This window comes from Tenrec ecaudatus, chromosome 7, assembly GCF_050624435.1.
Source record: "Tenrec ecaudatus isolate mTenEca1 chromosome 7, mTenEca1.hap1, whole genome shotgun sequence".
NCBI classification, from domain to species: domain Eukaryota; kingdom Metazoa; phylum Chordata; class Mammalia; order Afrosoricida; family Tenrecidae; genus Tenrec; species Tenrec ecaudatus.
The window spans coordinates 98,293,385-98,314,310 of NC_134536.1; the positions used below are offsets into that span (position 1 = coordinate 98,293,385).

A 20,926-nucleotide genomic window follows, 5' to 3' on the forward strand; every position below is an offset into this window, starting at 1 on the left:
GGACAACCAGATCAATAAACAACACAAAGAAAAAAAATAGCAATGTTAGATATGCAAGACAAATAAATCTCCAACATACAAAAAGATTCTTGTGAAACTCTGATGTAAAATTTTTACACTCATTCCAAGTACATTAACAATAAATCCAAATATTTAAAAAAATCTTCTGTATGGGTATGTATTTAATATGTATGTTACTGATTTCCCCATAAACCTAAGATTTATGAGTGGGTGGATGGTCTAAGGAAGAAAAGAAGAAACTACCAAACTTAAATTTCCACACAAAAGTCAGAGGTTTTAATCCAAGCTCTTGTATTCATGATAAATAGTAGCTTTTCAAATCACTGCCTGAGTAAAAAGTCATTTTTACATAAAGGATAATTATTTTAAATTAGAAACCTTCTGTAGTATGGACAAGTAGACTTATAGATTTTCATGTATACATTTCAAAAGACTGAGAAGTAGATTATTTATAAATCTAAAACTTATTTGTTTGATAAACAATTGTTTTTGCTGTCCTAATGCTACTATAAAATAATTCAATGTCTTAGTAATATATTATTTAAAATACTTCCATGAAACATTAAGTTGTTTTTCTAATATAAACTTTAATTCTTATAAAATATCGGAGAAAAAAAAGATCCTTACTCTTTATCTGTATCTCCTTCACTTTCTTCTCCATGATCAAAGCTCCAATTATTTTTAAAACCTCCATCTCTCTTACACTCTGATCTAGCCAAAGCTGAAATAAAAACAAACTGAAATAAGTATTCATTAATAAAACCGCTCAATATAAAGTCAATTTGAGCATTTCCCAAACCCTCTTCCTAGTCTCTTATAATTTGCTTGCCTTTAACCATTTCTTGTAAACATATTCCCTCCATAAAGAGTACATTAAAATTTTACTAGTATTAAGTTACAGCCAACATGCATATATTATGCACAGAAAGAAATTAAAATTCATATGATTTTATAAAAACAGAAGGAAGGCACACAAACATGTGAAATAAATAAAAATCAACCCTAAATCTTAACCTTATCATTGATTCTAAAATTTTGTGACTTAGTGTGCTTGCTTTAATGCATAAGAAGTAACCAGATGATCATCCTTTCCCTTATGTCAGCCAGCTATAGCTGCCTTTTAACAGAAGAAAAACAAAACAAGGTTTTCTATATTGGCAATATGGCACACTGATTTCCATAAAACCTCTCCAGATGAGCCCAAATACAACAATCTTCATAAATTTCATGGAAAAATGGAGTGAAAGATAATGAAATTTTTCTAATTTTAAGGTTCACAGTTGAAGTCCTAAGAAACCAAAAAAAAAACAATTACAAAACAGAAATCTAGATAGATAGATGGATAAAGTTGTTCTGAGTCACATGACAAAAATCTGATGGCCTAGAGTGTAGTTTTAACAAGATCAAGTCCAAGGTTTCAGCAAGATGAGGCCAGATTGAAGAATTGAAGACCAGAAGGACAATACTCCTTTTGTATGCTGCAGCACAGTGACTAGCTAATTATGAACCTGACCTTTCTAATCAATGCTTTTGTAACTCCCACCAAATGACTAAGTGGAACTATGCAAATATGAGGTATGTATGGCACACCAAAGGGATTGGATAGCTTAATAATGTAAATGAGACATATGGCCCCTTAGCACTAGGTTTGTCAGTTTTGCCATCTTGCTAAATTTAAAGTGAGTCAGTCAAGAGGTAAAAGGGAGACAATCTCACTATCATAAAGAAAGAGCCAGGAGCGAAGTCTGTCATTGGGAGCTGAAATGCCTGCACTGAACTTCTTCCTCAATTCAAAAAACAGAGAACTGTGACATCAGAGACAACAAAAGATGACAAGAAGCAGAGGCAGAAACACAATGGTACCAGAGGGTGGAGAATGCAGAGCCAGGGTGACCTATGAGAAGCAGGGGAAATGGACTTTCTGGGTCAAAGAGCAAGAAACTTAGTGTCAAAAAAAAGCAAAAAGAGGAAAAAAGAAAGGAAACGGAGGGTCTTTGGGGAGGAGGCTTGCTGGTAGAGTGGGGTACCTCCCAAGCACTTAATTGGTGGAACTAAATTTGCTACCCCAAGGAGATGGAGCTGAGTAACTTCAAGTCCATATACAACAGCAGAGTGGGGGGCTTTGTACATTTAAGGACAGAGTAGGGCAGAGTCAAGGGGCCATGGAGTCATGGGCCAAAGAATATCAGTAGATGTGGTTGAGAAAAGACTGTCTCTGGTAACAGAACTGTACCATAAGCATTTCTTTTTTTTTTTAATAGTAAAAAAGTTTTAAATTTCATTTGGTTCTGTTGTGATGTCCTTATGCATTTCTGACCAGGAACACCACCAGCAACTTTCTATATCTAAAAAGGAGCATGAAAAAAATTTTAGTATCACATTTTCCCCCTATAACAAGCATTTCCAACTAGCATGAAATTCTTAACTACAGGAAAGATTGTGAAGATAGTGACGGCCCTGGCAGTATTTCACTGTTGTGCATAGGGTTGTACTATGACCCTCCCCCTAGAAGAATTTACTTCAGAGGATAGCATTGAAGCTGCAGCTCAGGGAGAGGGACATGTCTGATCAGAGCACACGGGAGCAAATGAAGGGCGGAGTGGAGCACATCCTGGCCCACCATGCCTTTAGGACAATGTCCCTACTCAGAGCAGCCAATGCACGGAGGACCATATGGCCGGCCCCACTATGAGACATAACATCCCTCACTAACCCATAGCCCTACAGGGGACAACACTGGAGACACGGTGTGGGAATTGCACCCGCTCTGACCCCACCACACCGAGGACAATGTTAAGGGTGTGCAACAAAACAGCAAGGAAGTCCTTAGGGAGTGGGCCAGGTTGTGGTGCTCTATCAGAAGACTCCACTGGATAATGCTCCTAAAGGTCAAGAAACAGACCTTGAACTATTTATAAACTTTTCTCTTTTTTTGTCATTGATTTTTGTTGTTTTGTTTTCATTTGTTGGTTTGTTTTGCTCCGTCTTGTTTTTATAGATGTTTTTATCTCTGCACATCTATCTAGATAAGATAGGCTGGATAAAAAAATCCAGAGGAGAAAACAACAGGACTAAAGGTTTTGGGAAGATATGGGAGAGAGGGAGGTGGGGGCAAGGAAGGGAACAAGTGATCCAAAATCAGTGGTAAGGAGGGTGTAAGAGACCTGGTAGGGCTTGATCAAGGGCAATGTAACCAAGTAATTACAGAAACCCAAATGAAGGCTGAGCATGATAGTGGGACAAGCGGAAAGTAAAAGGAAATAGAGGAAAGAACAAGACAAAGGCTATTTAGAAAGGTCTAAATACAGGTATGTACATATGTAAATATATATATGAGGAAATAGATCTATGTGCATAATATGTAGGTTTAGTATTAAGGTAGCAGATGGACACTGGACCTCCACTCAAGTACTCCCTCAATTCAAGAACACTTTGTTCTATTAAACTGGCATTCCATGACGCTCACCTTCCTGACAAGATCGCTGAAGACAAAGAGGGTGCATAAGCAAATGTGGTGAAGAAAGCTGATGGTGCCCGACTATCAAAAGATATAGTGTCTGTGGTCTTAAAGGCTTGAAGGTAAACAAGAGGCCATGTAGCTCAGAAGCAACAAAGTCCACATGGAAGAAGCATACCAGCCTGTGTGATAATCAGGTGTCGATAGGATCAGGTATTGGGCATCAAAGAAATAAAAATCGTATCATTGTGAATGAGGGGCAGTGCGGAGTGAGGACCCATAGCCCATCTGTAGACAACTGGACAGCCCCTTACAGAAGGGTCATGGGAAAGAGACAAACCAGTCAGGGTGCAGAGTAGCAACGATGAAACATAAAACTTTCCTCTAGCTCTTAAATACTCCCCCCCCCCACTATCATGATCCCAATACTACCTTACAAATCTGGTTAGACCAGAAGATGTACACTGGTACAGATAGGAACTGGAAACACGGGGAATCCAGGACAGATGATCCCTTCAGGACCAGTGGTGAGAGTGGTGGTACAGGGAGGGTGGAGGGAAGGTGGGGTAGAAAGGGGGAACTGATTACAAGAATCTACATATAACCCCCTCTCTGGGGGACGAGAACAAAAGAAAAGTGGGTGAAGGGAGACGCTGGACAGTGCATGATATGACAAAATAATAATTTATAAATTATCAAGGGTTTATGAGGGGGGGGAACACGGAGGAAGGGGGGAAATAAGTTGATGCCAGGGGCTTATGTAGAGAGCAAATGTTTTGAGAATGATGAGGGTAACGAATGTACAAGTGTGCTTTAACAGAGATCAGTATCAGATATGAAAATAATATTTAATTTATCAAGGGCTCAATAGAAAGTAAATGTTTAGAAAATAATGATGGCAACATATGCACAAATATTCTTGATACAATTGATGTACGGATTGTTATAATGAGTTGTAAGAGATCCTAATAAAAAGATCTTTAAATTTTTTAAAAGTTTGCTTTATACAATTGATGTATGTATGGATTGTGATAAGAGTTATATGAGCCCCCAATAAAATGATTTTTAAAAAATGGAGGTCCTCCATTATCTGAAGGAAATAAGGAAGTTAAAAAAACATATTCTGTATATTGCAAATTAGTAAATGTAGGACAAAAAGTAGAAAACTCTTAATTTGGGAACCATCATAGTAATCACTGAATTAGGCATGAATCATCAATGGATGAAAAAACTAGTGGGTCACAGTTTAATGAGAAACAGGATATTTACACTGCCTCAATGTTAACACTTAACAAAGAAGAAAAATACTTTTCAGAGAGAAATCAAACACTATGAGATCCAACCTCACGTCCAGATGGGTCATTAGGAACAACTGTGTAATTGAAGGGAAGAAATTAAAAGACAAAGTTCTGGGGTGCTCACCTCTGCCATGGCTTCAGGAACCAGGTCTGAGCAACACCAACTCTCGAGGGGGTGGGATGCCAGCCCCTAATTACAGGCAACCTATGTAACACAGTGGGCAGTACCTTAACCCTGCCTGAAGGTCCTGGAATTCATTGGAAGAGTACCCTAACACCAGTGCTGGGGGCAGGTAAGGGGAAGTGGCAGTCCCCTGAGCACAGCAATCCTACATGCCTGTTCCTACAGTTAAAGTTGCAGGCCAGACAGCAATCAGTCACGTGCTTGTAAGGGAGGATATTGTGTGGATCCATCTTGTTTATGAGATTGTGATTGGGACTCATCTCTAGCCCACACTGTGAGTATAGGCCTCTCTCGACCCATAATCCTGGCCTGCCACGCTTATATATGAGAATAAAGAATCCATCTGTATACACTACCTGTTTCTCAGTTTCCCACAAAACACCACCTATCTAAATTCTTTCAAGGTTAATTTGTCCAACAATGAGAGAAATTGGCAACTGCACCTGCTGATATGAGATAATGCAAACACAAAAAAATCGCACCTAGGGTGGTGGTTGTGTTAGGTGCCATCAAGATGGCCCTAACTCACGGCAATCCTATGCGCTACAGGATGAAACACTGCACAGTCCAACATCATCTTCACATTTGTCTATGCCTGAGCACATGGTTGCAGCCACTTTATCAATCCATTTTCTTGAGGGCCTTCCTCTTTTTTGCTGCCCCTCTACCAAGCATAATGTCCTTCTCCGGGGACTGATCTTTCCTGATGAAATTTTGTCATCCTTGCTTCGAAGGGGCGTCTCTGGCCATACCCTCTTCTAAGGTTTGTACTTTTAGCAGTTTTTGGTACTTTTGACATTCTTCTCCAATTCAAATCCATTAATTCTTCTTCAGTCTTCTTTACTCAAGGTCCAACTTCCACATGCACATGAGGCAATGGAGAATATCGTGGCTTCGGTCAAAGTAATGTCCTTGCTTTTCCGTACATTTACCTAATGCAACTTGTGTTTTGATCTCGACTGCTGCTTCCATAAATATTGATTCTAAATTCAAGCAAGCCAAAATCCTTTACAACTTCAACCCTTGCTCTTCATTTATCATGGTGCTGTCTTTTGGCCATTTGTGAGGATTTGGGTCTTCTTCTACAATTGAGTCATAATCTATACTGATGGCTGCAATCTTTGACCTGCATCAGCAAGTGCTTCAAGTCTTCCTCACTTTCAGCAAGCAAGGTTATATCATCTGCATATTGCAGATTGTTAATACACCTTTCTCCAATCCTGATGCCACATTCTTCTTTATGTACACCAGCTTTTCTTTTGCTCAGCATTCCCTTGTTTCATTCTTACAACTGCCTCATGATGGATGAGGTTCCTCATGAGCATAATGAAGTGTTCTGGAATTCCCATTGTTCTCAACGTTATCCATAGTGTGTTATGGTCCACACAATCAAATGCCTCTGTATTGTCAATCAAACACAAGCCAACATCTTTTTAGTAGTCTCTGCTTTGCGCCAAGGTCTATCTGACATCAGCAATGATATCTCTTGTTGCATATCTTCTTATTCAGTGGAACTTCTGGCAGTTTCCTGTCAATGTGCCGTCAAGTGTACTGCAGCAATGGTTGCTGGAAGGATATCTATGGTATTCCTGACAAAGATGCATATACTGATTTTAATGAGGAAACCACTTGTAAATCCCAACCAGGACTTCATTACAGCTCCAATAATTGCCATACCATCCCAATCAAGAGCAACATATGGGATGCATAGTAACCAAATCTGTTGCCCATATTTTGACTCAAGAAAGAAACTAACAAATGTGTCAATCTTTTTTTTATTAACCTGTGCCAATCTTAAATATGGCAGCTGGTCTACCACTTTGAATGTGTGTTGCTCTATGATTGCCCTGGCCTATGATATTACTGTCCATAATGCTGTCACAGTTCTTTCTCCTGAAAGTTTCAATTCCCAACCAAAATGTCAAAGGGTTGAGACTAAAATTTACAAGCAACTCTAAATGGTCCAGAGTACCCAAGACAACTAAAAAACCAAACAATTATGTATGTTTTTATGTAGATGTGACATATTTTAGTAGAATGGTGAGCAATACGCATTCAAAGCTGCAAAACTGGCCACCATCTTTGAGTGGAGCAAAAGCTGTTTATTTCCTACTTGTGTTAAAATACCATGGGCAACAGCTCTGCTTTCACAGTCCTTGTTTACAATAATAGTAATTACTCTACTGTTTTAAACAAGTTCAAAGCCCTGGTCCAAACTGACACACATTCTACAAATCAACTGTCGGTATACGTCAAAAACGCCAAGATTATGAGAAAGAGTTAATATAAATGCAACAGTATATGATGATCTCAGTTCAGATTATGTGTTGGACAGGGTTCTCTAGAGAGACAAAACCAGATTGCTAGTAATTATATATAAATATATTTACAAAGATAGATATATAACACAAGAAATGAACCGTTAAATTATATACAGATAGATAATACAAGAAATTAAGAGTTAAATTATAAAGCAGTGAGACAATAGCAGTCCTTTAAGGCTTGAGAGCCGCCAGCTGCCAGTCCCCTTCTGTAGAGAGAGCTGGGCTATATATATCCAGGCAGCAAACAGCAAGGCAGGTCCCCAACTGTCATCAACTGTCGGTCCCCAGCTCCAGAAATGAGCATTCCAATCTTGTGGGCTTAAAGAGACCTCAACTTACAGTGACACAGTCCACAGGCTAGGCATCCCACAGGTTGTGTACCCCTTTAAACTGAGGCACAGAACAAGAAAGGTGAGGCTCACCGAGCCATTTATCCCTCTGCCCCTTCAGTTAATCCTACTTGTGTTTATCGGCCAGGCTGGCACAATAAACGATAGCAGATTCTAAACCAAAATATTTTATTTTCCCATAAAAAAGTTATTGAATCAACTAGTAAGAATTGAAATAAGTGGTATATATTTATTATACTGTATTAATGTCAATTTCCTGATTTTGAAAACTACACTATGGTTATTTAAGAAACTGCTTATACAATTTTCAAGGTTTTTCCTTAAAGGGGTTCCCCAAACATTTAAAATTAGTCAAATTTTAGCATTGTAAAATATTTTACAAGGAAAAGGAAACCTTGACATCAAAAAGAGGCAAGAATAATTCAATAATAAAAACTGGAGACTAATCTCACTTATGAGCATAGATACAAAAAAATTAAAACAAAATTAACAAATTGAATCTAGCAGTCTATTAAAAGAAAAAAAAAGAATATGAATCACGGCTAACAGTGATTTTCCCTAAGAATGCAAGTTTGCTTAACAAAGCATCCTGACAAATATAGTTTACTGCTCTAACTAATTAAAATATTATCTTCTTGAAATTATTATTAATCCATAAAAGAATTTTCTTAACCCATCAAAGTACAGTAACACCATACCTAAGTAGTGATACAGATATTCCCTTAAAATTTTCTATGCCTGATAGAATTTCAAGTCAGTACATACAATACTTTTATAAGAACTGGAAAAGAGGAAAACGGGGCCAGTCACTGTCCCTCAGACCTGTTGAAGGGCTGGACTACATTAAAAAAAAAAAAAGAACTGGAAAAGAGAAAAACTTTTTATCATCCACAAATAAGGTAATGTAATACACGAGAAATAAGAAAATACAGGAGAATTTGTAATATTCACATTAAAAGTTAGTAAAAGCAGAGGCCCCAAAACCATCTGTAGACAATGGGACATCCCCTCACAAAAAGATCACAAGAAAGGGATGAGTCAACCAGGGCACAATATAGCACCAATGAAACACACAATATTCCTCTGGTTCGTTGAGGGTTCCTCACCCCCTACTATCATGATCCCAGTCTTGCCTTTCACTGTGGGCTACTAGACCTGAGCATGTGCACAGGTCCAGATAAGAAATAAGAGATCCCGACACAGAGATTCCAGGAAAAGGAATGGGAATAACCATACCAGAAGAGTTGGGGTTAGGTGGGGAGTGGAGAGAAGAGGGAACCAACCACAATGCTCTACACATACCCACTACCCACTCCCAGGGGGGCGAACAGAAACCATGAGAAACCATGGAGGAAGGGAGACAGAAGTAGGTGTAAGACATGGAAATGATTTGCAGTTCAGAGCAGTGAATCATCAATCCTGGGATCCCTCCAAATAATTAAGTTAAGTATGCAAATTAAAGTTGACCATTAAACAATTTGCCTTTGAATTTGTGGGTTAACTATTTTGTATTATGAAAAGTGTTCATTTAATTTTTAATACTGAAACCATGTTCTTTCTAAGAGTTAAAAACCCATTGCTGTCAAATCAAGGCAAATTCATAATGAGGAAAAGCAAGAACAATTATCATAATAATGCCAGCCTAACAGACATCACTGAAAGAAAACAAATAAATGGAATGGGGGTGTTAAACATTCTTCCCCTAACTTTTTTTTATTAAATTTGACTGGTTCCAGAAAATCTTGAATCAGTCCCTGTGATAGTTACATACTCCTGTGTCAAAGTGATGATATTAAGAGTAGGGGTGGAGTCTAGCCTACCAATAAGGCCACAGCCTGTGTTCCTTCCTTGTGGGTGTGGCCTTCTCATGAGGATTCTGGGAATCTCTACTCTCCCTCCCCCTTGTCTTCATCTTTATGCTGAGGAGTCACAAAGAGGAGCCCCTAGTCACCAGTAAGATGCTTCCATTGCCACTGGATCTACTGGACTTTTCACCCACTGGCCTGTGATCTTCCGGCATTTGGCATCATTGCATGTGCTGTGAGAGTCTGAAGAATTTCTGGATAGTATCTGACATATGGGTTAATATTGACTTAATGGTCCACTGCTCTTTGACATAAAGCCCTCTCTTACACACGAGTGTCTCTAGTTTTGTTTCTAGTCAACCCGGACTAACATAGTCCCTGACCAAAGAAGTCAAATCAGTGACTACTTACATTGTTATTAATTCCATCATTGAAACAAATTACAAATTGTGGTACCTACTTTGCTTTGTCTCTCTTTAGCTTTACATTGTCCAGAAGTTTAAAATGTTTGAATGCTTATCATATGCTTGGAACTGTTTTATTATAAGCTTTAAAATATAATAATTCATCTAATCCTGTAACAATGCTATGAGGTAATAACTACAATTCTTTGTTTTACAGATCCAAAAATCACACGGCAATTAGTAAAACTAGGTTTTGAACCCACAATCTAGATTCTGAGTTCATGCTCCTAATGCATTTCTAAGATAAATTCCCTCCATTCCAAGTAAGGTTCTACTCTACAGTTCTATTTGAGGACATGAAATCAAATAAGTAAAAGATTATATTTTATTAACCCAACTGGGAAGAGCTAACCATTTAATTAAAGAGTAAAAGACGCAATGGAATCATGATGTAGTTTCCAGAATCAGTGCAACAAAAGAAAAAGGAGCAAAAAAAGAAAAAGGAGCAAGACTAAATGGAGAATGCTGTTGTGTATTCCCTGAGCACAACTGTGCACCACCAGGGCTCTTTGAATGAAGACACAGTTTCTCTTGAATGAAGACATATCTGGTCGGAGCACACGGGAGAGGATGAAGGAGAAGTGGGAAAGAGTGGCCTTGAGGATGACCCCAATTACAGCAGCCAGTCCACAGAAAGGACCACATGGCCAGCCCCACTATGAGACATGACATCCCTCACTAACCCACGGCCCTGCGGGGGACAGCACCGGAGACACAGTGTGGGAATTGCGCCCGACCTGATCCCACCACACCGAGGCAGGGCACTGGGGGAGTGCAGAACACCCTCTGGGTTTCTGAGACCAAATCTTTTCTGGAGTAGAAAGCTTCCTCTTTCTCGCTGGGAGTGCCTGATCATTTCGAACTACTGGTCTTGCACACCTCTCTCTGGTCCTTGGCCTCTCAGCCATGTGGCCTCTTGTCCTCTGCTATGCTTGGGTAAGGTTATCAACCTCTTGTCAACTCTGCCAAAATATGTCCAAAAGACAATCCGCTCCACCATAAGCCTTAACCTGAAGCAGAGGAGCTCTAGTCCCACAAATCCGAAAACCTAGCTCCCCAAAACTCTGGGCGTCACCCCACTTCACAAGCAAGTCTCCTGCCTGATGGTATTCATATTTTCTTGCTCCGTAAGCTGGGAAGCCCAATGCTCTGTCTTGTCCTGATTTTGCTGCCTCGACTTCTCCACCCCTCCTCTGCTGCCACAGCTCTCTTCCACATGAACAGAAGAAGTGCAGTGTGTAAGGGAGTTTGAGGTCTTTGCACAGGCCAGGCTCCACTCCTGACCCTTTCTTGTAGTCAGATCCTCCCTTTCAGTTTCTCAGATGGCTCACTTTAAACCTAGCAAGATGGTAAATGTGACCAATCCCTACGATCCTATTCTTCAGGAGTGTCATTTACCATATGTCCATTATTAGCAAGATATTTAACCCCCTTGGTGAACCATACATTCTCAATTTGCATATTCCTACCCAGTAGTTTGCTATGAATTACAAAGACTATAGGTTGTTCCAGAGGGCAACTGAAAAAATGCCCCCAAATGAAGACAGGCCTAGAACGAAAACCAAACCAAAAAACTACAATAATAATAATAAATTGGGTGTCCCCTACAGCCATGGCCTCAGCTACATCTGGCCCTGGGGCGTCAGCATCCCCGGACAAGTTGCTTCCAAAAGGCGACTTGGAGAAGAGTGAGGGAGGAACAGGAGGAGGAGGATGACGAGGAGCCAGATGAGACCCTGTTGGAGAGACTCTGGGGTCTGATGGAGATGTTCCTGGACAGAGTCCGGTCCACGGCCAGAGTCACTTTTGATCTCTCCTTTTTCGTGGCTCAAAAAATGGACATTTTTTTCCAGGGCAGCCTGGTAGATCGAGATCACTTCCTTTATGACTCTCGTTCTCCCTCTTGTCTTCGAGACCAAGAAGTTGCAAATGGAGCAACAGCAGCAACTCCAACACAGGACTGTAAGGAGGACTGCCAGGGCCTCTACCTTCACTGCCTGGGGAGTTTTTTGGTCAAACTTTGGCACATTGATCTGTCTGGCACCAGTGGGAGGATCCCTGTGCCCTATAGATATACCTGTGCCCTCCACTCCATCAAAATAGCTCTTCTGTCTGGACGCCCACGCCAGAGTGCAGCAGTGCAGACAGTTACCCACCGCCCACCCCTCACTAAACTGCTCCCAAGTTGTCCTGAACAAACTACCCTCCTCACTCTTCCATTTCGAGGTCAGACCTGAGACCCTGGGAGGAATGTACCCAAACGTTGGTGACTTGTGCTGTTTCAGAGTGGAGATGTTGGGGAGGGACACACGCAAAATGCAACAGGCACAATGCATTACAGTGGTGTGGCATAAAACCCCCACTGTGTACCCATGTGTTGTGAAGAGGTGGTTCCTCTGCCTTTGGGCCAATAACCCTGTATTGTGTATATAAAAAAAGGGCAGCAATCACTTTTTGTATTTAAATATAAAAAATTATTACAACTGAAAAATAATAATAAAGCCACTCTGGGAAAGAAAAGGGGTGCGGGAGATACAGATGCAGCATTTCAGTTGAAAGAAGAAAAAAAAGTCAATGAGAAAACAAGTTCCTAAGAGAATGCAGTATGAGAAAAGATGACACAAGTGAGAAAGTACAATTGTTAAGATTCCAGTGTCAAAAGAAAGTTTATAAAAAAATTAAAAAGAAAGACAGTTTAAAAGAACTAGCTACCATCTGTTCTGTCTTATTCCATGGGAGACTCCTAGCTAGCCCTGATCTTTGGCCCCTCTCTAAATATTTCAGTTACCTTTTTAGAAAGAAATTGATTATGTCACTTGCAGTCTCATCATGCATCTTCCTCCTTATTGACACTATACTGTCTTCCTTTTAGTTCTCCGAATATGCCATTCTCCATTTTATTCCCTCTGCCTGGAAAGATATCTCTCACCAGCTCCCTTTCTCCTAAAAATGTCCAAAACGCTAAAGAGTCCGTTCTGACTCATGGCAACATCATGCACACCAGAGAACTCTGTGCAGTAAGCTTTTCAGTGGTTTCCTCCCCACTCCCCACATCCTAACAAAAAAGGGATCATTGGACCTTTAATCCAAGGTGTCTCTGAATGTACTCCAACCTTCAACCTCTCAGATAACAGCAGTAGATCATGTTAACCATTTGCACCATCCAGGGACTCTACCTGTCCTACTCATTCCTCATGTTTTCTGTGATTGTCTTGATTAGAACAAATAGTTCATTATTGTAAATGATAACCCTTTGTTATACAACTTTAACCTTACATTAATGAAAATAAAGAATACAACTTGACTATTACCTCACCTTAGGTAGCTATTTCCCCCCCTCTTATCATTATGCCTCTCACTTAGCCAGTACTAATATCTACAAAGCAAACTCATTGTCATCAAGCCAGTTCTGACTCACAGCAAACCTATTCATAGGTAGAACTCCTTCACTCGCCCCATTTCCTGAAGCAGGAGCAGGAAGCCTCATCCTTCTCCTCAGGAGGGGCTGGATGGTTTCAAACTGCTGACCTTGTTAGCAGTTGAACGCCTAACCACTCTGCCACCAGGGCTCGTTTCCACCAGGACTCAGCACGTGTTAAATAAGTACCTGCTGAATGAATGAGCAAAGTCAGAAGAGAAACCTGCCCAAACCATCCATCACAAGATGAACAGCCTTAAAAAAATGAAAAGCGAAAGAAATCAATTAAGGAAGAAAAAGTAAAAAAAAAAAAGGTAAGGAATTCAATATAAGCTGTGGACTACTAAACATTTTCACGTGATACTATAGAAACAAAAATAGAGATCATACAATAGTAGCCAGTATGCATCCTTTCCCCTCAAAAAAACAAACTACTATTGACATGATACCTATTCACAGTGACCCTAGGAGATGGGAGAAGAGCCCCTGGGAGTTTCCAAGACCAACTGTTTACAAGAGTAGAAAGTCCTGCCTTTCTCCCTCGGAGCAGTTGGTTTCAAACTACCGACCTTGCAGACCATAGCCCAACTCATAAACAATGTCACCAGGGCTCCACCTTTCCCCAAAAGATGTTAAAAAAAAGGGGGGGTGGTGGTGATAAAATTTCAGTTAATTATATGGAACCAAACCAAACTCAATGCCATAAACTCACTCAACACTGACTCACAGCCACTCAACAGGATAGGGTAAAACTGCCTGTTTCTGAGACTGTGTTCATGGGCATAGAAAGCCCCATCTTTCTCCCAGGTATGTGGAAAGTGGACTTGAAAAAATTAGAAACATGTACTGATGATGAAAAACAAGAAAACTATAGACTTGAACATGGAGTCTACTTCAGCATAAACAAAAAACAGAAACCCATACACTCAAACCATTATCAAAAGCAACATAATTCAGGGAGAAAAGGGTGAAATTTTCGAAGATTCCCTTTTGCTTCAATCCGGAATCCACTCACAAAAGCAGCAGTCAAGAAACCTAACAACAACAACAAAAAGAAACCTAATAACATACTACACTGGGCAAAACTGCAGCACAGATTTCTTAAGTGTTCGAGAGTAAACAGACAACATTTTAAAAAAATCATTTTCTTGGCGGCTCATACAACTCTTATCACAATCCATACATCCATCCATTGTGTCAAGCACATTCGTACATTCATTGCCCTCATCATTCTCAAAACATTTGCTTTCCACTTAAGCCCTTGGTATCAGCTCATTTTTCCTTCTCCCAAAGATAACATTTTAAGGACAAAGGTGCACCTGTTTCCAACAACCTCATATACATGTAAAAGATGGACAATGAATAAGGAAAACAGGAGATGAATTAATACACTTGAAATACGGTGTTGACACAGAATGCTGGAAGTCTCGTGGACTGCCAGAGAGCAAACAAATCTGCCTTGGAAGAAATACAGCCAGAATGCTCCTAAATTGGAGGGCGGTTACTTAGTCTTGCACACTATGAGCATATTATTATAAGGGACCAGTGCTGGGAAAAGGCCATCAAGGTAGGTAAAGTAGAGGTTCACAGAAAAAGAGGAAGACAATTAAATGGACTGAAACTGGCTCCCACAATGGGCATAGCAAGAACGGTGAAGATGGTAAAGGGTAGAGCAATGCTTCATTCTTTTACACATAAGGCTGCTATGAGTGGGAACAGATTTGGAAAAGCAATAGTTATAAGGATATTTTAGAACTTGGATGTGCCGAATTCTACCTTGCAAGTCTGGCTAGACCAGAGGATGTACACTGGTACAGATAGGAACGGGACATGCAGGGCGGATAATCCCTTTAGGACCAGGGGTGTGAGTGGCAATACTGGGAGGGTAGAGGGAGAGTGGGTTGGAAAGAGGGAACCGATTACAAGGATCTACACATGACCTCCTCCCTGGGGGATGGACAACAGAAAAGAGGTGAAGGGAGACATTGGACAGGGCAAGATATGACAAAATAATAATTTATAAATTATCAAGGGCTCATGAGGGAGGGAAAGAGGGGAGGAAGTGGGAAAAATGAGGGCCTGATGCCAGGGACTTAAGTGGAGAACAAATGTTTTGAGAATGATGAGGGCAATGAATATACAGATGTGCTTTACACAACTGATGTATGTATGGATTGTGATGAGTTGTATGAGTCCCTTAAAAAAAAAGAACTTGGATGTGAAACAGGTGTAACAGGTGTTCTCAAACCTAAGAAGATCAAAGCAAGGTTAACTTCTTTCTCAATCCTCCATCAGTCTTACTCCTTATCTCCACCTAAATGACATTAATTCATCAATTTAAGCCAAAACTCTAGAAGCCATCCTTGATCCCTCCCATATTCTGACCCTCTACAAGCTTTTGAAAATTCCACATCTGAACATAATACCTTTCTCCTAATCTCTACTGCCATAATCCTAATTCAGGTTATCACTTTCTATCACCTTCCCTGGTGGTAAAGTGGTTACTAGTTGGGCTGCTAACTACAAGGTCAGCAGTTTGAGACCACCAGCGGTTCCACAGGAGAAAGGAAAGGCTTTCTAATCCTATAAAGTTACAGTAAAAAACAAACCAACCAGTCACAGTGTCGGAAACTCATAAGGGCAGTTCTACCCTGTCCTATATGGTCACTATGAGTAGGCTTCGACTGGATAGCAATGAGTTTGGGTGGTTTTGGGGTGTTGTTAGCTGCTGTCAAGTCCCCTCCTATTCCTTGAAATCTTACGCATAACTGAATGAAACGCTGCAGGGTCCTGCACTATTTCCAACCTAGACTACTACCATATCTTCTAAACTATCTCCCCACATTTACTTTCGCTGATTCACTCCACACTAAACAACAAAGATGATCTTTAAAAAAAGAAAGGGAGCAGGAGAACTGACTGCGATTGCCCCAATTCATTCTAACTGATTAACTTATTTAACGGATTAATATTTTAAGTGATTTAGCCTGAGGTTGAGAACCACTGGGTTAATGTTTTAGACTGCTAACTGCAAGTCTAAACAATGTGGTAGTAGCTGCATAATCTGTCATCTTGTGAAGGGGTGGAGTCTGGCGTGTCAATCAGGTCACAGCCAATGAGGCCTCTGTGCAGGCAAGGCCTTCTCCTGAGGATTCCGGGAACTCAGGGTTTTCCTCTCTGGAAGTAGGATACACCTTCTCCTTTCAAGACATTCCTGTTGACAGGTCACATGGAGCTAGACTGATAGAGCCAGAGCCCTGGAGTTGGAGAAGCCAAGTGGAGACCCACACCAGTGCTGAGATGCTTCCACCACCACTGGATCCACTCCACAAGACTTTCCACCACTGGCTTGTGATTTTCCTGCATTCTGCATCATTACATGTGTGGTGTGATTCTACAGAGGTATTTACAGACTGGTATCAGCCATATGGGCTAATATTGGATTTATGGACTTGGTCTGGACTGGGATGTTTTCTTAATATACAATTACTCTTTGATATAAAACTCTTCTTTTCCCATTTTGTTGGGGGCTCTTACAACTCCTGTTACAAACCATACATCAATTGTTTCTGACATACATATTCATACATATATTCCATCTCTTTTCTAAACATTTGCTTTCCATTGAGCCCTTGGGATAAGCTCCTCCTTTTCCCCCTCCTCACCCACCCTCACCCCTTAGCCCCCCCCACCCTTAAAACTCCCTCTTACACACATGAGTGTCTCTGAATTTGTTTCTCTAGTCAACCCAGACTAAGACAGTTAACAATCTGAAAATACTAGCCACTCCAAGGGAGAAAGACTGGGCTTTTTACTCTTATAAAGAGTTAGTCTGGAAAACTCACAATGGGCAGTTCTACCTTGTCCAACTGGCTGGATGACTAGGAGTTGGCATCAAACCCATGGTGGTGAGTTTGAGTTTTTTGTGGTACTATGCATACATGGATCACCAGGAGCCAATGTGACAGAAATGAGCAATTAATTCAATGTTTCCTGAATGCCTCTCCTGATAAAATGTAAAACCTGCAAAGTGCAGGGACTTTGATTCTCTTAGGTACTGCTCTAACGACCCTGGTACATGGCCTGCCAGAGTGGGCCCAATGTAAGTGAGTGAATGGAAACATAGTTCAGTATATTTTTAATCTAATAGAGTATGAGAAGTATAATATGTAAATGTTTAACTATTAAATCCTAACAGCTATGAAGAACATTTTTTTTGAAGAACTATTTTTAAAACTTAAAACACAGCAACTATATTAAAGTGTTATTAAATATGTACGGAAGCAAAAGGATCATGGAAAATTAAACACGGATAAGAGGGATTTCAAAAAGCTTGTGGAACAAAAGCATACAAATAAGTTTAACAGAGAAAATATTTATAGATGGCTATTTACTTTTGCTGCAAATATATCCAGTTAACGGGGTGGAACATACAGGGGCAAGTCTATGAAAACTTAAGACCCCACACATCTGGAGGAAAAGAGTTCCTGGGTCTAAGGGCTCAGGAGTACACGGTCTAGGGCAGCAGTGGTTCTCAACCTGTGGGTTGCGACCCCTTTGGGGGTCAAAAGACCCTTTCACAGGGGGCGCATAAGACCATCACATATTTCTGATGGTCTTAAGAACCGAGACAGCACAAGAGGAGTTCACTGAACTTATTAACAGCGATTCAGCGAGAACTGATTTCTCTACAATGCCAGTTACAAATTTCTGAATCAAGTGTTTGCAATCATATCCTGTTCTGTCTGAAGCTATGTTGCGCCTTCTTCCATTTCCAACAACATATCTTTGTGAAAACAGGGTTTTCCAGCTTGTTGGTGATCAAGTCTAAATACAGAAGTAGACTTGTGGAAGGAAGATGATCTTCGTTGTGCTCTTGCAAGGACTGCCCCGAGAATTTCTGATCTGGTGAGAAGGAAGCTATCTCAACCTTTGCATTAACACAGGCTTTTTACCCACACTGTAGCAATGTAGTTTGCTATTGTTATATTAAGACTGTTACCCATGCTACACCATGCTTCAAGACAAAAGTTCATTTACTGTGGTTAGAAAGATTTCATAAGATATAAGTACATATTGTTTTATGATTAATCACTATGCTTTATGTTCAATTTTTAACTATGAAAATACTGCATATCAGATATTACAATTCGTAACAGTAGCAAATTAATTTATGAAGTAGCAACAAAAATAATTTTATGGTTGGGGGTCACTACAACATGAGGGTCGTGGCATTAGGGAGGTTGAGAACCACTGGTCTAAGGGAACCCAATTCACAAGAAAAAGTTTTTGTTTTTTTTTAACAACTACAATACCAGGGCCCCCTAGGAGAATTTATCCCATGTCTGTCCTGTCCCCCGGGACAGTCAACGTGGATCCTGGAGGAGAGAGTGGGAATTGGTGGGGGGTAGGGGGGAACCAAGAAAAAGTTTTAAAAGTAAAACTTTGGATGAAAAATGGAATTAGAAGTTAATGGAACTGCCCATGAACTTTTTAAAGCTCCCTCATCCAAAAAGTACTAAATATTCCATTTAAGATAGAAGGCAGTATGTTAAATCTGAGAAAGGAAATGAAAATCCTTTCTTTTATGGTTACGTTCAAAATTCATGTTATGAATATGCTGGAGAGCTATTCAAATTCAAATTTATGAAACCAGAACATTTATATTCAGAAACTGCATTCACCGAACCTGAAATCCATAAGCTCTGTACCTGTGGCTTTATTTATGCTTTTTCTATCCTTCCCATAATCACCTAGTCAGAACCACAGAAGAGTAGCCAATTTAGTACTGACTATAAAAGCATCAGTATGTCATGTTTTTGAGTTTCCAATGTCTAAGCAAATACTAATGCATACAACAGTACCCACCACCTGTAACACAAACTGTACCACTCTGGGCATCTGACAGATACCCATTTTGCCTAAACTGGATTGTAGCTAATTTGAACTCAGAAAAACTCAAACGCTCCTGTAATCTTTTTATATCACACGCACACACAAACAAAAACAGAAAGAAAACACACTAAGCTCTCCAGCACAATAAAGGCTGGTCTGCATAGCAAGGTAAAATAGCACTTTGCTAACACTCAAGTAGGGATTTTTACAATGTGCTCCCCCCCCCCCCAACTGTCTCCATTCATTAAACAAAGTGATTACTGTATCTCGGGCACTTAATAGAAGCTGATAAAGCAAAAGTAAGGCATACCCATCCCAAACGTCCCCCTAAACCTGTTACAACTGTTGCCGATGTTAGTAACACTTTCTTCCCGACTTGAGCTGTTTTTAAGAGGGCCTCGCTGATAGCAGTTGATCCTCTCACAACCAGGTCACAGCAAACAAATTTCCCCAAATGTCACGTTTACAAACTCAACCCTCGGCGTAAGCGCGCAGCCCATCGCCGACACGAGTTGCAGGCCCACGTCCCCAGGAAGCGGCCTTATCGAAACGGCCCAAAGCCCCTCCGGTCGCTCCCCAGCACCGCCTCCGCCAACGGTAAGCGCTTCCCCCGAGCGGCGTCGGAGTTCGCTTCCTGCGGCGAGCGGCGAGCGCCTCACTCACCCTCCTCACAGGGCAACACACGGGGACGCACCCAAACTTTGGGGGCGGCCCCCAAACCGACGCGCTGGCCTCCACGCTCCCCTTTTCCGGCCAAACGACTTGTGGAAAGAGGCTTCGCCAAGCCCCCGGGCACGGCCAGGCCCCACCTGCCCGCCGGGGCCTGAAGGAAGCCCGGGAGGCGCCAGCGACCCGCCCGACGGGCCCCGAAGGGCGCCGACTCCCCCCGGCCCCCAACTTTCCAGCGACGCGCCCTCGGGCCCCACTCACACGCGGGGGGCGCCCGCCGCCCCGGCCGGGCCGCCCGTCGGCCGCGGGGCCTCGGACCCGGAGCGCTTGCGCCACGTCCCCCGCCCGCCATGGCTCCGGCAGCCCCCCCTCCCCGGAGCCCGCCGGCGCCCGTAACCGAAGTTCCGGGGCGCCGGGAGCCCCCTTCCCCTTTTTATTACGCGGCCACCCTCCCCAGGGCCGAAAGACACGTACCTGCCAGAAGGGTGCTCTCCCCAGCGCCGCCGCTCTTGCCGGCCGCCATCTTTCTCCGCCCGCGCCGCCGCCGCCGCCTTACTCCATGGCCCGCGCCGCCGCCACGCTCGCGGGGATGAGGGGCCGCGCCGGGGGGGGATAACCGCCGCAGGGTGGCAGGCCTCGGGCTCGGCCGTCCGCGGGCGGCGCTCCCTCTCCGGACGGGCCTACTCAGCGCGAGCCGCGCGCTCGCGGGCGGGCGGGGGTCGGGCCCGCGGCCTGCGCTCCTCAGGCTCCGCCGGGGCTACGCGAGCGGCGGCGGCGGCGGCGGCGCTTCCCGGGCCGGGTTCCTCTCGGCCCGCGACTCCCCATGCACCGACCACCGAGGCCCCTGAGACGCTCCCCGCGGCCGCAGGCCCCCGGAGAGGAAGGGCGACGGCAGCGCACGCCGACCCGCCTACCCTCACCCCGGGCGATAAAATGGCCGCACCGGTGCGGCTCGGTCGCGGCGACCGCCCGGCGCCCCCCAGCCCCTAGGTGTTGCCGCGGCCGTCCGCCCGTCCGTCCGCCCGCCCCGCCCAGGCGCTC

The 20,926-nt window shown here is 42.4% G+C and overlaps 1 protein-coding gene across 6 annotated transcripts in view; it reads right to left on the reverse strand.

Annotated features, from left to right (window-relative positions):
* SENP6 (SUMO specific peptidase 6) overlaps nucleotides 1–20,705 on the reverse strand; it is a 115,818-nt gene extending 95,113 nt beyond the window's left edge. For 2 of the 6 annotated variants that reach the window (XM_075554879.1, XM_075554877.1), the window contains exons 1-2: nucleotides 20,360–20,700; nucleotides 649–742 (exon numbers count right to left, since the gene is read on the reverse strand). In XM_075554879.1, coding sequence (XP_075410994.1) covers nucleotides 649–742; nucleotides 20,360–20,408 — 143 coding nt within the window. In that variant the 5' untranslated portion in view covers nucleotides 20,409–20,700. Of the gene's footprint in view, nucleotides 1–648; nucleotides 743–19,526; nucleotides 19,546–20,359 lie in introns of those variants that run through there. The other 4 variants (XM_075554878.1, XM_075554882.1, XM_075554883.1 and 1 more) reach the window with 4 other exon arrangements.
* Nucleotides 20,706–20,926: the final 221 nt, after the last annotated feature.